Source organism: Colias croceus, chromosome 6 (assembly GCF_905220415.1).
Source record: "Colias croceus chromosome 6, ilColCroc2.1".
Classification (NCBI taxonomy): domain Eukaryota; kingdom Metazoa; phylum Arthropoda; class Insecta; order Lepidoptera; family Pieridae; genus Colias; species Colias croceus.
Window position 1 is genome coordinate 5,306,759 of NC_059542.1, and position 14,751 is coordinate 5,321,509.

At 34.6% G+C, this 14,751-nt stretch overlaps 1 protein-coding gene across 1 annotated transcript; it reads left to right on the forward strand.

The window, feature by feature from the left end:
- The first annotated feature begins 5,202 nt into the window (after window positions 1–5,202).
- LOC123692428 (glycine dehydrogenase (decarboxylating), mitochondrial) lies at window positions 5,203–14,732 on the forward strand. Its single transcript, XM_045637173.1, has 18 exons — window positions 5,203–5,463; window positions 6,650–6,728; window positions 6,821–6,956; window positions 7,027–7,191; window positions 7,267–7,495; window positions 7,690–7,913; window positions 8,846–9,021; window positions 9,100–9,329; window positions 9,712–9,888; window positions 9,977–10,161; window positions 10,440–10,641; window positions 11,223–11,372; window positions 11,704–11,816; window positions 12,812–12,959; window positions 13,215–13,422; window positions 13,742–13,914; window positions 14,251–14,331; window positions 14,529–14,732. Exons 1-18 carry the CDS (start codon window positions 5,257–5,259, stop codon window positions 14,637–14,639), a joined length of 2,994 nt encoding a protein of 997 aa, XP_045493129.1. The 5' UTR covers window positions 5,203–5,256; the 3' UTR covers window positions 14,640–14,732.
- The last annotated feature ends 19 nt before the right edge of the window (window positions 14,733–14,751 follow it).

The window sequence follows — 14,751 nt, forward strand, 5'->3', positions numbered from 1 at the left end:
TCAGAGACTTGAGAAGTTGAGAGTGTAAATATGATGTTGCCAGATACAGAAATTGGAAAATACAAAATTCCTTTTTTGTATGTATGGGAATTGGGAGGATATAGGTGGAAATTGGGAATTTTTTTTAGGTCATTCCCAATTTTTTTCCCAAAAATGAATATCAGATTAATGTAATATTGGATTTGGAGCGACCATCAAATTTGGTGAAACGAAGTATTGCATTGAAATACCCAATAAATGCTAAATTCGTGGAATCTTACAAACTTCACATAGCAGTATTAGGGGTGTTAAATAACAGAGATAACCTATATTCATAAAAGAGAAATGCTGCGATTATTGTTTTCTATCTTTTCGATACTCTTGTATAAAATAAATAACCATGAAGCGGTATTAACCGTTTCCATATTATTTATATTAATTTTGGTTTAAATGGAAGAATACTAGCAACATTATATTAGGCGGCTTCAAGAAGCTTATATCTATATACACTGGAGATTGCACTCAGTTCACTTGTCACGGGAAGGTATGACCTTGAATGACGCCTGGTTGTTTTTTGTCCCTTTCACACCTAACTTGGCAAGTTGGTGCATAGTGCAATCTCCAGTGTATTAAGATAGGTTATGCTTCTTGGGCGGCTTTGACCTTGTTTTGACAGACGACAGAGCTACCACAGAGCAAGTAAGTGTCTACGAGACTCCTTTCGGGGCTTATACTCTCGTTTCAAATAGGGAATATATGGAAATATACATACATGATTTATTTTTTATACGATAGTTTACAACAATTTATGGGAGAAAAAATTCACAACCAAAAAGTAATTAGAAGTATATATGTAATTAAAAAAAAAAAACTCAAACGACGCGGTGATTTGGCGCGCTTCGTGTGACGTCACAGTTCATGACAACAAACAAATCAAGTCAAGAAAACAGTTGAAGTTGAACAATTAGTATTAGAGTGGTTTTAGAAGTTTCTTTGATTCAATAAGGATTCAATATCGTTATTCGTTTCTTATAATTATTGTTCATAAATCGTTATGGAACATCATTCCTCACTAGAAAAATACGAAAACCTACATACAAGTATTGGGTTGTGCCTAACTGCAAAAATACAATAAGAAATTCTCCAAACCACAGAATAATAACTTTGTTTTTGTAAATCGTAATTCATAGGTTACACTTTCCAATACTCTATGGGTTACACGCTCAGTCTGGCCTCAGTTCAGTCCATCAGTTTGATCCGGCTTAGAGCGTTTTCACATTATCCGATCCGATATCGGATATCGGACGCTGATAGCCGATATCCGCGGATACAATTTGCCCTTTCACATTGTCCGATAAAATCGTTCCGATATCATCATGAGTGTTGCCAGAAATTTTTAGAGAAAACTAAACTAAATTGCCAGTTGATAAAAAAGGTATAATAAAAAAAAATTCAAATGATAGATCATAGTTGTACATCAATATTGTACATACACATTAAAAATAAAAACTTCTAAAAAAGAAAAGTAAAATGTAAAAAAGATTTTATATCATTAATTACTGCCACAGAACAATAAAAACTAATAGAAGTGCTTGACACGTGGGCCACGCCCACATCACACTTCTATTAGTTTTTATTGTTCTGTGATTACTGCATATTATTTAGATGTGCTATTTACTAAAAAGTTTTGATATCGGTCATTTATATTATAGTATATGTTAACACATTATAAATTATATAAATTTATATCAATACCTACTAGAACCTAGTATTAGTTAATAGTTTTAGTAATACATATTAGTAAATACTGTAGCGACGACAAGCCAATTTATGAGTTATCGAATTTCAAGTGTAGCCCAAAGAAAGTTCACACGGTAACTCATATATAAACAGTTCGTGCGCTATGCACGGACAGTCAAAGAGTATAGTAACTATGTATAAGGACAGTCACGGTCTTGTCGGGACGCGGGTGGGTCGCATTAGGTCGAATATTAATTACATACGAATATATATATGTAATTTAACGAAATATAACCTTTTGCGTAGTTATTCATCTTTTATTACACCCGCACATAACAAGACCCTACAATACCTTTCAAAATCTATTAAATGTATTTTTAGCAAGACGTACCTAGTCATTTAGTCATTTTTTCACTACTACTATAACTATTTATAAAAGTTCATGTAGTACCTATGATAAATTTATTTAAGTGATACAATCTTTGTTCACATTTTCTTTTCTTTTTCTTATTACACTGTAATATCCTAAAATAATATTGCCATCCGTTCAAATATATTTGTAATATGATTGTTGTAATTTCCTGTAAGTAAAGATACATACAATAAATTGTTTTATTGTCATAAGCAATATAAAAATAATGCGTATTATTGCGTTGAGGTTTAGCATCAGGCCATGTGAAAATCACAGGACACTAAGTCTAAATACAGTACTTGCGCTCATTACTGCATTATGTTCTAGCGCATGTTGATTACTGCGTTATTTTTTAGTATTTGATACAGGTTTTTAATGTCCGGGGCTAAGTAGATGTACACATAATATCTTCTCACTTTTACACAGATTTAAAAAAAATGCTCTACGGTTGAAACCTACTGCGGGGATATTAAAATTAAACAATTTGTAGAAGAAAATTAAGTTTTATTAGGACAACATTTATTTTAACATCAGTTAAACTGACATGTACATGACTTAAAAAACAAACAGCGCGCAGGAGCAGCACACGTGCCGCACGTCTCACTTCACCGAACGACGACGACGCAGAGATTTGCTTCAACAAAACGCAGCACAGAGCACTGTATCGTACGGTTACGATCTCGCGAACTTTTACCTGTGCTTTTACTACACACAAATGCAGTAATGTGGAGAACTGCGTTTTGACGTAGCAATTGGTCTACAGACACTAGAATAAAATGCTACAGTAATGGCTATTACTGCACTTTGTTTTAGGGTATCTTAACAAGAACTGCATTATTTTTTAGCACATGTTTAATACGGCGCTTTTTCTTATCATTGATATAGTTTTCATGTAAGTACTGCAAAAATCGTTAGCTAAAAAACATACTTCCGGGTACTTTTTTATGAAATTATTTTTTTTTTCATGTTAATAAACCCCTTGGGATCCCATTTCTTGCAAAAAGTAAAAATCCCAAAAATGTCGATTACTGCATTCTTTGTTATCAGGGCAGTATAGTGAAAAAATGACTAAATGACTAGGTACCTACGTCTTGCTAAAAATACATTTAATAGATTTTGAAAGGTATTTACTAATATGTATTACTAAAACTATTAACTAATACTAGGTTGTAGTAGGTATTGATATAAATTTATATAATTTATAATGTGTTAACATATACTATATATATGACCGATATCAAAACTATTTAGTAAATAGCACATCTAAATAATATGCAGTAATCACAGAACAATAAAAACTAATAGAAGTGTGATGTGGGCGTGGCCCTCGTGTCAAGCACTTCTATTAGTTTTTATTGTTCTGTGGCAGTAATTAATGACTTACTTGACTTATTGTCCGATGTCCCCTATGTGGGGCAGAGGGCGTCCACAGTGCGCCGCCATCGCGTTCTATCTTGGGCTACGCTCTTCACCTCCGGCCACGTCAACCCAATCGCCTTAGCTTCCGCCGCCACCGAACGTCGCCAGGATTGCCTAGGACGGCCACGCTTCCTTTTCCCTTGAGGAGTCCACTCCAGGGCTTGCCTGGGTATATGCGATGTGTTTCTTCTGAGAGTGTGGCCGATCCAATTCCATTTGCGGCGTGAAATTTGGCGCAAAATCAGTCATAATTTGTCATCAGATATAATTTTCAAATACTTGGGATAAGTGAAGTGCGTAGGAACGGTTTTGGAGAGTTTAGAACACCAAAAGGCCTTACTTTTGACGTGACAACGTCTTATAATTCGATAGAGCAGGCTGTACGCCCGAAAAAAGATGACTCAAGCGGCGTTACCTCGCTCTGAGGCGTTCCAGTGCAAACGAGAGCGCGGAATGAGCGACAAAGAAGGACAATCGTTGTCACGTTCAACTATCGTCAGTAAACCGACTTTACAGACAACCAATTTTTTTTATTTAATTTTTCGCGTACATAAAAAATTACTAAAGAATGTTCTTATAAAATGATATTTTGAATTATGCTATTAGGTACGGATTTCAAACTAAAAACACCAAAAACTGAAAAACATTAATAACTATGAACGAATTGGATTTTTCAGTTTCAAACATTCAAAAATTAGTTAAACTATATAGGAAAGTTTAATCAAAGGGTCGTCTCAGGTCGTCTAATAACTGCAGGTTATAATCGTCAAACGGATAAGATTCAATTTTGACTGGTGCACGCAACGGTACGGTGACCGCACAAAAGATTACCTACTTGAAACATAAGAAGATGTCACTGCTTTGTTATGCACTTCTACCGCCTTCTATTTTCAAAAAATGAAAATTTTATAGCACAGCTATTCAGCTCATTTTTTTTAGGAAATTAGTAGTTTACTTAGCAGTCTGTATTATTAATTTTATAATAATAGCTATAAAGCTATAGACATTAAAGTAGACATTATAATTACATTTCGACCATACCTAGAACCTAGGTACTCCGACCGACCGACTCGAATTTAACATTTTTTTAACGCAATGTTTAACGCACGGTTTTCATCCAATATCAGACACTTTTTAAAGATCGATGACAATGCAATGATTTTATGTTATCTTATTATTCTGAATAGTTAGTGAAAGTAATAAAAATAAATAATGCTTAATTTTTTTTACTCACTCAGATGATTTTATCATTAAAGTTTGTTTTTTCTGTCGAAACTAATCTATATGTAAGAGTATTTCATATAAGATTCACTCATTTTCATTAAAATGTAGCTGTACATAAATATTGTGTTCTCGAATATCCTTTTTTTTAACAAATATTACATAATACCATAACTACATACATACTTTTCCCATTAATTCTACTTATCACAAAATAATAAATATACCTAACACGTAACCTTTTCTGTGATATTTGAAATCACAACAATTTTTCACGCAATTATAATCGAAAGTTAAAACACATACGATAAGAGGTCATTAATTGTAACAAACAATGCTCATGCAATACAAACAGAAGTGTGTATTTACTTATTGCTTTATCTAATTATCTATTTTGTGTTGTCTTATTAAGCTTTGACCTTATTATCAGTATATTGTATAGCTTTCATGCGAACGGACAATATTATGAATAAATCTTTTAAAAAATGAATCGATTACTAAAACCTGTGAAAATTTATAATCAATTACACAAAAAATTGGAAATTAAATATGGGAGTGCGTGTTTCCGTTGTTTGACGAATATAAGTTCAAAAAATGATCGTTTGTTCCCTGAGAGAATTGATTTCCCCAGTCGTCACATCGGCCCTAGGGATCAAGATGTAGTTACTATGCTAGATCTTTTAGGATATAAGGTAAAATTACTTTCTAAATTAGTTATGTAGATTTGTGTCATCGCAAGGTTGTAAAAAACCAATGTAATAAAGTACTCGCGAGGTCGCAAACTGTTAAAATTGTGACCTCTAATTTTTGTTTGCAATTTAACGCATTAGTTTACGTCTAACGAAAAATGCGAATATACGAGTATCATGCGAATAAATGCGAATATACGAGTATCAGGCTTAATTCTGTGTACCTAATTTTTCAATAAACAGTTATAAACGTAACTCAAATTATCGGTTGCTAGTTTTACAATTTAACTGTTTCATATCGATAGATACAAACCGAAATGCAGTAACTTTATGGATCATCGATAGATTACAATCTCGCGCAAGTTGTAAACTAACGGTGTTTACATTGTAAAAATTGAGGATTGTAATTACCTATTACGATTCTCAATTTAAGGGTGACACATAATATATAAATGATACAATCCTCATTTTACATACCTAACCTTAGTTCAATATTTAAAAGTGTGTGTCTTTCACGTGCCATTTATTTGAATGCGTAATGGGGACAACCATAGAAATATAAATCAGGCGCGGTCACAACATGCAATTTTACAAGACGTTCACTAAAAACAATAATGTAACATGTTGAGTTGGTAGGTAATAATTTATTGCACAATACACAATTATATGGCACACACTATATAATATAACAAATGGATATCTGCCAATTTTTTTTGCGAATCGGGTGATAATAATATATTTGCTGGGGGTTATCTCTAGACGAATATTTAAAAGAGCTACCTCTCGAACGCGGAACGAGTCAGCCTCTCTTCTAACATTTTTGCTCTGAACCATTTGTTTACACGGCTATGCGTAGAAACTGATCTCTCTCATAAAACTCTCTCTAGTTTTGTAGAAGCAGAATATGAAATACTTTTCGACTATGTGTAGGATTTATTTATTTATTTTGTAAAGCATAAGAAATTCAATTTGACCTGTAGGTACGATTTTCGGAGGTCATGTTAAACCCCGTGTAGGATCGCGCCTAGGTGTACGTATTCAATGTATGTGTGTTACAACCAGTTTCAACTTCAAACCGAAAGGAAAAAAAGCAAATTATATTCATCAGGACTATTTAAAAATCGATTACTCCTTAGCTAAACGTTTTCTATTTATACATTACATTTATTAATTAAGATTATACTTTTAGAGTTTAGATGAACTCACAAACGATGCAGTGCCGAAGCAAATTCAACTCAATGGGCTTATGGACATCAATGATCCAATGAGTAAGGAATTTTAAATATATTTTCAATAAATAATATGTAAATTGTAGGTATAAATAATTATAAAATATGTAAAAACATATTATCTTTTTTAGGTGAATATGATCTAATTGAAAGAGTGAGGAAAATTGCTGAAAAGAATCAAATATGGCGATCATACATCGGAATGGGGTACCACAATTGTTGTGTTCCACATACAATTATGCGAAATATGTTTGAAAATCCAGGATGGTATGTATAATAAAATAAAAACATTAAATTTTCTATAGCGACATTGTTGGAGATTTGTTTGAATTTTTAGGACAACTCAGTATACGCCGTATCAACCAGAAGTCTCTCAGGGCAGGTTGGAGGGTCTTCTCAATTACCAGACGATGGTTAGCGATTTGACTGGGTTAGATGTTGCAAATGCGTCATTACTTGACGAAGGAACTGCTGCTGCTGAAGCCCTATCGCTGTGTCATAGGTATCTTACTCACTATTAATTAGTAATAATGTACAATTTGAGTACTTCGATTTAAAATTATTCTTGTATTTTTAGACACAACAAAAGAACAAAGTTTGTAGTATCGGAACGTATTCATCCTCAAACGTTAGCAGTAGTTCAAACAAGACTGGATGCTCTAGGTTTAGAAGTCAAAGTATTACCGGACGTGCGGCAGGCTGATTTCGCACAGCGAGACATTTCGGCAGTATTATTGCAATGTCCTGATACTAGAGGTCTAGTATACGATTATTCTGGTTTGGCTGCAGCCGCTCAAGAACACGGTGTAAGTTTATAATTATTTATACAGATGTTTCGTTAAGCACATTGCGGTCCAGTTTCAGAACTTCTGGATATGTTCTTTTCAGCTTATTGGCCTGTTAAAATTACATGTTTATGAAATTATACGCAGCTATCAAAGTGTCTCTATCAGCAAGCGGTGAAATTTACCCTGTATTATAAACTTAAATTTTATTGCAGACGTTAGTAGTGGTTGCCACAGATCTTCTAGCATTAGCGCTTTTGAGGCCACCAGCTGAATGTGGTGCAGCGCTAGCAGTGGGCACTTCCCAGCGGTTCGGCGTACCGCTTGGTTACGGAGGTCCACATGCCGGATTTTTCGCCGCAGAACATGCGCTAGTGCGACTCATGCCAGGCCGTATGGTTGGTGTGACCAGGGACGCGTCTGGAAGGGATGCTTATAGGTTAGTACCTAATTAATACAAATTAAAACTATTAGTAGACCTTTGTATTCGCTTCATATTTTGTCTACGGAAATATGACCACGTCTCTGAGTTTCGTTCTCAGCTCAAGTGGCTACCCATTCGATTTCGCCGGGATGCTCACGTGCTGCAACTATTATATCAAGTTTTGTTTAACCCCAAAACACCGAAATATCTCAAGGACAATTTCGTGTTCAGAGGAGAAAACGGAGATTCTGTCCGCTCATCGGAAAAGCTCCGATTAATAATGCCTGCGCACCATACGAACTTTCTCGACAACTCTTTCACTGTTCGTGCAATCAAACTATGGAATGCATTGCCGGATCCAATCAAGAAGGCTCAATCTATAAATGCTTTTAAAAATATGGTTCGTGATTTTTATCTTTCTCAATGTCCCTAGTATGTTCATTTATATAATATTGTATTTATATATAATATATATTATTTTATTCTCATATGTATAGATATATGTATCTATTTGTGAACATATGTATATTATTTATCTCATTCTTGTGGCTTGTAAATTATGCTGTTATTATTTTATTTCTTTTTTTTTTTTGAACTAATCTATTCATTTTATTTTTGTATGTATGTGTATATTTATTTGTGCTCTGCCCTACTCCTATCCTTTCCTTAATTTCTCTGTGTATAACCGGTTGTCTGGAAGAAATCGCTATTTTAGCGATAAGGCCGCCGGCCGTTTGTTATAATGTATCCTAGGCAATAAAGCATAAATAAATAAATAAATAAATAGTAGACTGTGTTATATATTTCAGCGGGTGGCAAGAATTCGGCTAACCAATATGGAATAGATTTTGTTAAACTTTTGTGTATTACAATATTAATAAATAAGGTTCCCGATTTCAAATCAATTCTGGACTGATGTAATTTCATCGTTAATCAATCTATTACAGATTAGCATTGCAAACCAGGGAACAGCACATTCGTCGTGATAAAGCTACTTCAAATATATGTACTGCTCAAGCACTTTTAGCCAACATGTCTGCAATGTACGCTGTGTATCATGGGCCACAGGGCCTTAGAGATATTGCCAATAGGGTTCACAATGCTACCCTTGTTCTGGATCACGGTAATATTTTGCTACTATTTTTACATTATAACTTAAAAAACATATGCTTTGAGCTTAAATTTTTACTAATGCATGCAGGTCTCCGCCAAAGAGGACACAAACAATCAAACGAAGTGTATTTCGATACACTTCACATAGTCCCTAATTCAGACCATGACACAGATGCGATAAAATTAAGGGCACAGGAAAAGAAAATTAATCTGCGTTACTTTGAGGATGGTGCTATAGGAGTAGCTTTAGACGAAACAACTACAATGCAAGATATTGATGATTTGCTTTGGATCTTCGATTGTAAGAAAGTGGAAGAGGTAAAACGTCACAAATAACTGATTGATTATGCCAATAATTAATCGATTAGGGAAATTTATTTTCATTATTCAAAACCCAGTTGATCAAATGTAGTTTTATTTTAACATTAATTTGATTATTTTGCCGTCAAAAATTGGATTTATGTTTTATGTATTATGTATATGTGTATTTTTTACCTAATCTGCAGTTAGCTGCAGACTGTGTATCTTAGATTTGGATGTAATGTTGTATTTTGTTAGTGGTGGTTGCCTATAATTGTGACAGCACTATGTCTACGATTGTAATTACTTTAATGCTTTTATCTCTGTATCAGTGTATGTCATGTTGGTGATCCTTAATGAAATAAATAAATAAATAAATAAATAAATTATTTCAATACAGGTAATGCAATATGGAGATGTACGATCACGCAGTGTACAGAACGGACCATTTCGAAGGACATCACCGTATTTAACTCATCCCGTTTTCAGTGCTCATCATTCCGAAACAAGAATTGTACGATACATGAAGAGACTAGAAAATAAGGACATTTCTTTAGTGCATTCTATGATACCTTTGGTAAGAGCATTAAATAACAATAGCTTCTTAAAAGTTCATAATAATGTTCATACGTATAATATTTATAGGTATGTAATTATGTTCACAGGGATCTTGCACAATGAAGTTGAATTCTACAACAGAAATGATGCCTTGTTCTTTTAAGCATTTCACTGAAATTCACCCATTTGCTCCTCTGGACCAGTGTCAAGGATACCATACCCTGTTCGAAGAGCTTGCTCATGATCTTTGCGCTATCACTGGCTATGATCGCGTTTCCTTCCAACCTAATAGGTAAGCTATATTTACAATAAAATATATTTATTTTTGGAATGAATGAAGGTTGTTTTCAAAACAGATTGAGTTTCAAAGTATTCAAGTTGATATAAATGTTTGTCTTTGAAGTGAAACTTCTTCAGGATTCTTCAGGTCGCGTCATGGCAATACCGTCGTGTCATGGAGTAAGGTGACGATTTCGGTATCTTTGAATATTGCCAAAGAAGTTTCACTCCTGACAAGTGTGCACACACGCTCTTTTTATGTGATGTTTCATTCGCAATTTTTCTATACAGTGGAGCGCAAGGGGAATACGCTGGTTTGCGAACAATAAAGCGGTACCACGAGTTCCGAGGAGACACGGGTCGGAACATATGTTTGATTCCAGTTAGTGCTCATGGAACGAACCCAGCATCAGCACATATGGCTGGTATGAGGGTCTGTGCGATCCGTGTTACGGCCAATGGTGATGTAGATATGGAACATCTTAAAGATATGGTAAGTTTTGTATCTTTTATTTTAATTTCTCGTGTGTGTAATTTGCTATACTCATTGAAAACGGCTTGAAGAATTTTAATAAAATTTTGTCTGTTAAAGTATTCAATAGGTTTGAGAATATGTTGCGGGTTGCCAACTATTTTTTATACCCCTAATTATAAAGTCAGGCAGAAAAACGTTTACCGGGTCAGATTTGAGAAAGCGCAACAATATTAACATTATCATCCTACTAATATTATAAATGCGAAAGTTTGTATGGATGTATGGATGTTTGTTACTCTTTAACGTAAAAACTACTGAACCGATTACAATGAAATTTAGCACACATATAGAGGGTAACTTGGATTAACACATAGGGTAGTTTTTATCCCGGAAATCCCACGGGAACGGGAACTATGCGGGTTTTCCTTTGCAAACGCGGGCGAAGCCGCGGGCGGAAATCTAGTTGTTAATATTGTTGCACTTTCTGTTTCTTAAAATCCCTATACATCATGAATTTTTAAACAAACGTTTAATTTTGTAGATAATAATTTGTAGGTAATGCTAAAAGCTCATTTCATTCCAAGTATTATGCTTTTTAGGTCGAACAACACAGTGAAAAGTTGTCCTGCTTGATGCTAACGTATCCAAGCACATTTGGAGTGTTTGACGAAAGGGCAGCTGACGTTTGCGCATTGGTGCACAAGCATGGCGGCCAAGTGTATTTGGATGGAGCTAATATGAATGCACAGGTAACTTTTGTTGACTGTTGTTGCTATTTAAACTAAACTTCTGAATATATTGATGAATCAAAGGTCCGGAGTGTCGCGTAAGAAATACAGGACAGTTCTTTGGCATCTTTGTAAAATTAAAAAGGTAATATTGACATGATTTTAAAAGAGCAACTACGGAGTTTCTTGCCGGTTCTTCTACTTAGAAACTGCTTTCCGAATCGGTAGTAAATGGTAAAACTATGTATGACGATTTAAAGTGCTTCTAGAATTAGTTAATTGAATAAATAAATATTTGAGTTTGTTTGGAGCATGCTTTGTAAGTGTACATTTAATTCGTTGTATTTTGCAGGTCGGTCTTTGTCGTCCTGGTGACTACGGAAGTGACGTATCCCATCTGAATTTACACAAAACTTTCTGTATTCCACATGGTGGTGGTGGCCCCGGTATGGGTCCTATTGGAGTGTAAGTTGAATATTAAAATACTTTATTTTACATGCTTTGATTAATATGTAGGTAGCTGTAAATATAGAGCTTTTTCAAATAATCTAACTAATTTTGATGAGCATGATTTTGGTGAGCAGTGGTGGCTCAGTGGTGAGACCTCGGACTTCGAATCGATAAGTCCGGGGTTCGAGACCAGGCGAGCGCGCAGGAAATAAATTGATTTTTCAATTTATCTGCGCATGTTGTAACATCACCACTGCTCGAACGGTGAAGGAAAACATCGTGAGGAAACCGACATGTCGAAGAATTAAAAAAAGTTCGACGACATGTGTCATCCGCCAACCCGCACTTGGCCAGCGTGGTGGATTATGGCCTGTACCCTCATAGGAGGCCCGTGTCCCAGCAGTGGGAACGTATATGGGCTGATGATGATGATGATGATGAACTAATTTTGTTTCTGAAAAAAACATACTTCCAAAAACATGATGTTCAATTGTTCATATCAGTGGACGTGGATTTTGGAGCGTTATCGATTGTGTTTTTTATATACTCGCTTTTATGTTTGAATAGAAGTGACATGTTTGTACGTAACCGACTCCTTTAGACTCGATTTGATCCCCTTAAAAGGACAGATTTCATTAAAACTTTGTACTCTTATTGAGTACCGGTGACAATACAATAATTTCATGATATTCAACGTGTTTTTGAAGTGAAACTTCTTTATCGGGGTTGGAAAAAAATTTAGTGTAACATTTTTTCGTTACGCGTGACATTTTTCCGTTACGCGCCATCTTCTTATCCCTACCACGCGTGATTCGACGTATTTCTGTAAAGTTGCATATAGTAAATTATTATTTGAAAAATAAGGTCACAAAGAAGTTTCACTTCTTACGTGTGTACACTAGTATACGCACACAATTTTTTTTAGTTTAATGAAACTATATTATTCTTAGTTATAGATATGAATGTATTATTTCCGTATTATTTTGATATTATATTTTTCTTATACTTAGGAAAGCTCACTTAGCACCATTCCTGCCATCTCACCCGGTAGTGGACCCGCTAGCTGACCTCGGTGAAGCAGCTCATAGCTTCGGTTCAGTTAGTGCTGCGCCATATGGTTCTTCAGCTATTTTGCCGATTTCATGGGCATATATCAAAGTGAGTCAAACTGCATGTAAGATGAAAATGTATGCTATTAAAAGGAAAGAATATATGTATTTGCTGACCACCTCCCTGTAAACATTTAAGATTATTTTACCTGTTAAACGTATATTGTCTCTGATTGCTATATTTTATTTTTGATTCTATCTTGTTTTGACTTGGGAAGTGCCGTGCTGTTTTTATTAGAATATCACTCATAAATATTACAAAAACTTTCGTACTAATACGAATATTCATCTCTAATTTTCCTAGATGATGGGACCAAAAGGTCTAAAGCGCGCTACACAGGTGGCTATCCTCAACGCAAACTACATGTCACGAAGACTAGATGGTCACTACAAGACGTTATACAAAGGCGAAAGAGGACTAGTCGCACATGAATTCATTATAGACGTGCGAGATCTTAAAAAGACCGCCAATATCGAGCCTGGAGATATTGCTAAGAGATTGATGGACTTTGGTAAGCTATTGTTTATGCATATCTTGTGATGGACATGATTTAGAGTTCGGTACTAATGAGGATTAAGTTTCTCTTGTACTCACAATTGGATATTTTTATACGAACACATTTTGAGAAGAAATTAATAAAAAAGAAAATATTGAAAGTGTAACAAAACTCAATTTACAAAAAGTAAAATAAAAATTCCTAATTTGATGTTTTTTGATATTGACCTTAATTTCTATGTTTTGGTAAAAAACTGAACTTTTGGAAAAAAAACAACGTTATTTTCAGCTAAGTGTCGAAATTTTAAATTCTTAAGTATTTTGGATACGTTCAGGTTTCCATGCTCCAACAATGTCTTGGCCGGTAGCCGGTACCCTGATGATAGAACCAACTGAATCAGAAGATTTGCAGGAACTAGAACGGTTCTGTGAAGCTCTTATAGCTATAAGAAAAGAAATTAAGGACATAGAAGATGGTGTTATGGATAAACGGTTAAATCCATTAAAGGTAATAAATGCTGTACCTATTTATTGACGTGACAACGTCTTATAATTCGATAAAGCCGGCTGCACGCACGAAAAAACATGACTCATGCGGCGTTACCTCGCTCTGACTCATCTGAGGCGTTCCATGTAAGGCTTGAAGTGCGAGCGAGAGCGCGGAACGAGCGACAAAGAAGCACAATCGGACGATGTCACGTTCAACTATCTTCAGTAAACCGACTTTACAGACGACCAATTTTTTTTTCGCAATTTTCCTAGGTCATATAATTATATTTTGGATACTTATATCTAGCTTAATTTTTCAAAAAGTACTACCTAATAGATATTTTGTTGTTTTCAGATGGCACCCCATACTCAAGAAGATGTAATTACTGAGGACTGGAATCGCCCTTATAGTAGGGAACAAGCAGCTTTTCCAGCAGTAAGTTTTTTATTGTATAAACATGTTTTCTATCTTTTGTGAAAACCGTAGGTTATTCTATTCAAAAAAGATGAATTGATATATTTCTACTTGTTTTTGACGGTGTGTTTAGTGTTTGCAATATTTAACTACTTATAACTAGTAAAATTTTAGGAATTTAAACTCAAACTGTCTCTTATATTTATAATTCTTTTCAGCCCTTCGTAAAAGGAGAAACAAAAATTTGGCCTACAGTTGGAAGAATAGACGATATGTATGGCGACAAACATCTCGTTTGTACATGTCCTCCAGTTATAGATGATTTCTAAGTAAAATAAAAAGATTAAAACCTTTGCATTAATATATAATATGTATTTCATGACAATCTTCTCTTAGAATAAATACTGTCTCCAAATAAATTACCACATTAATCTTCTTTTT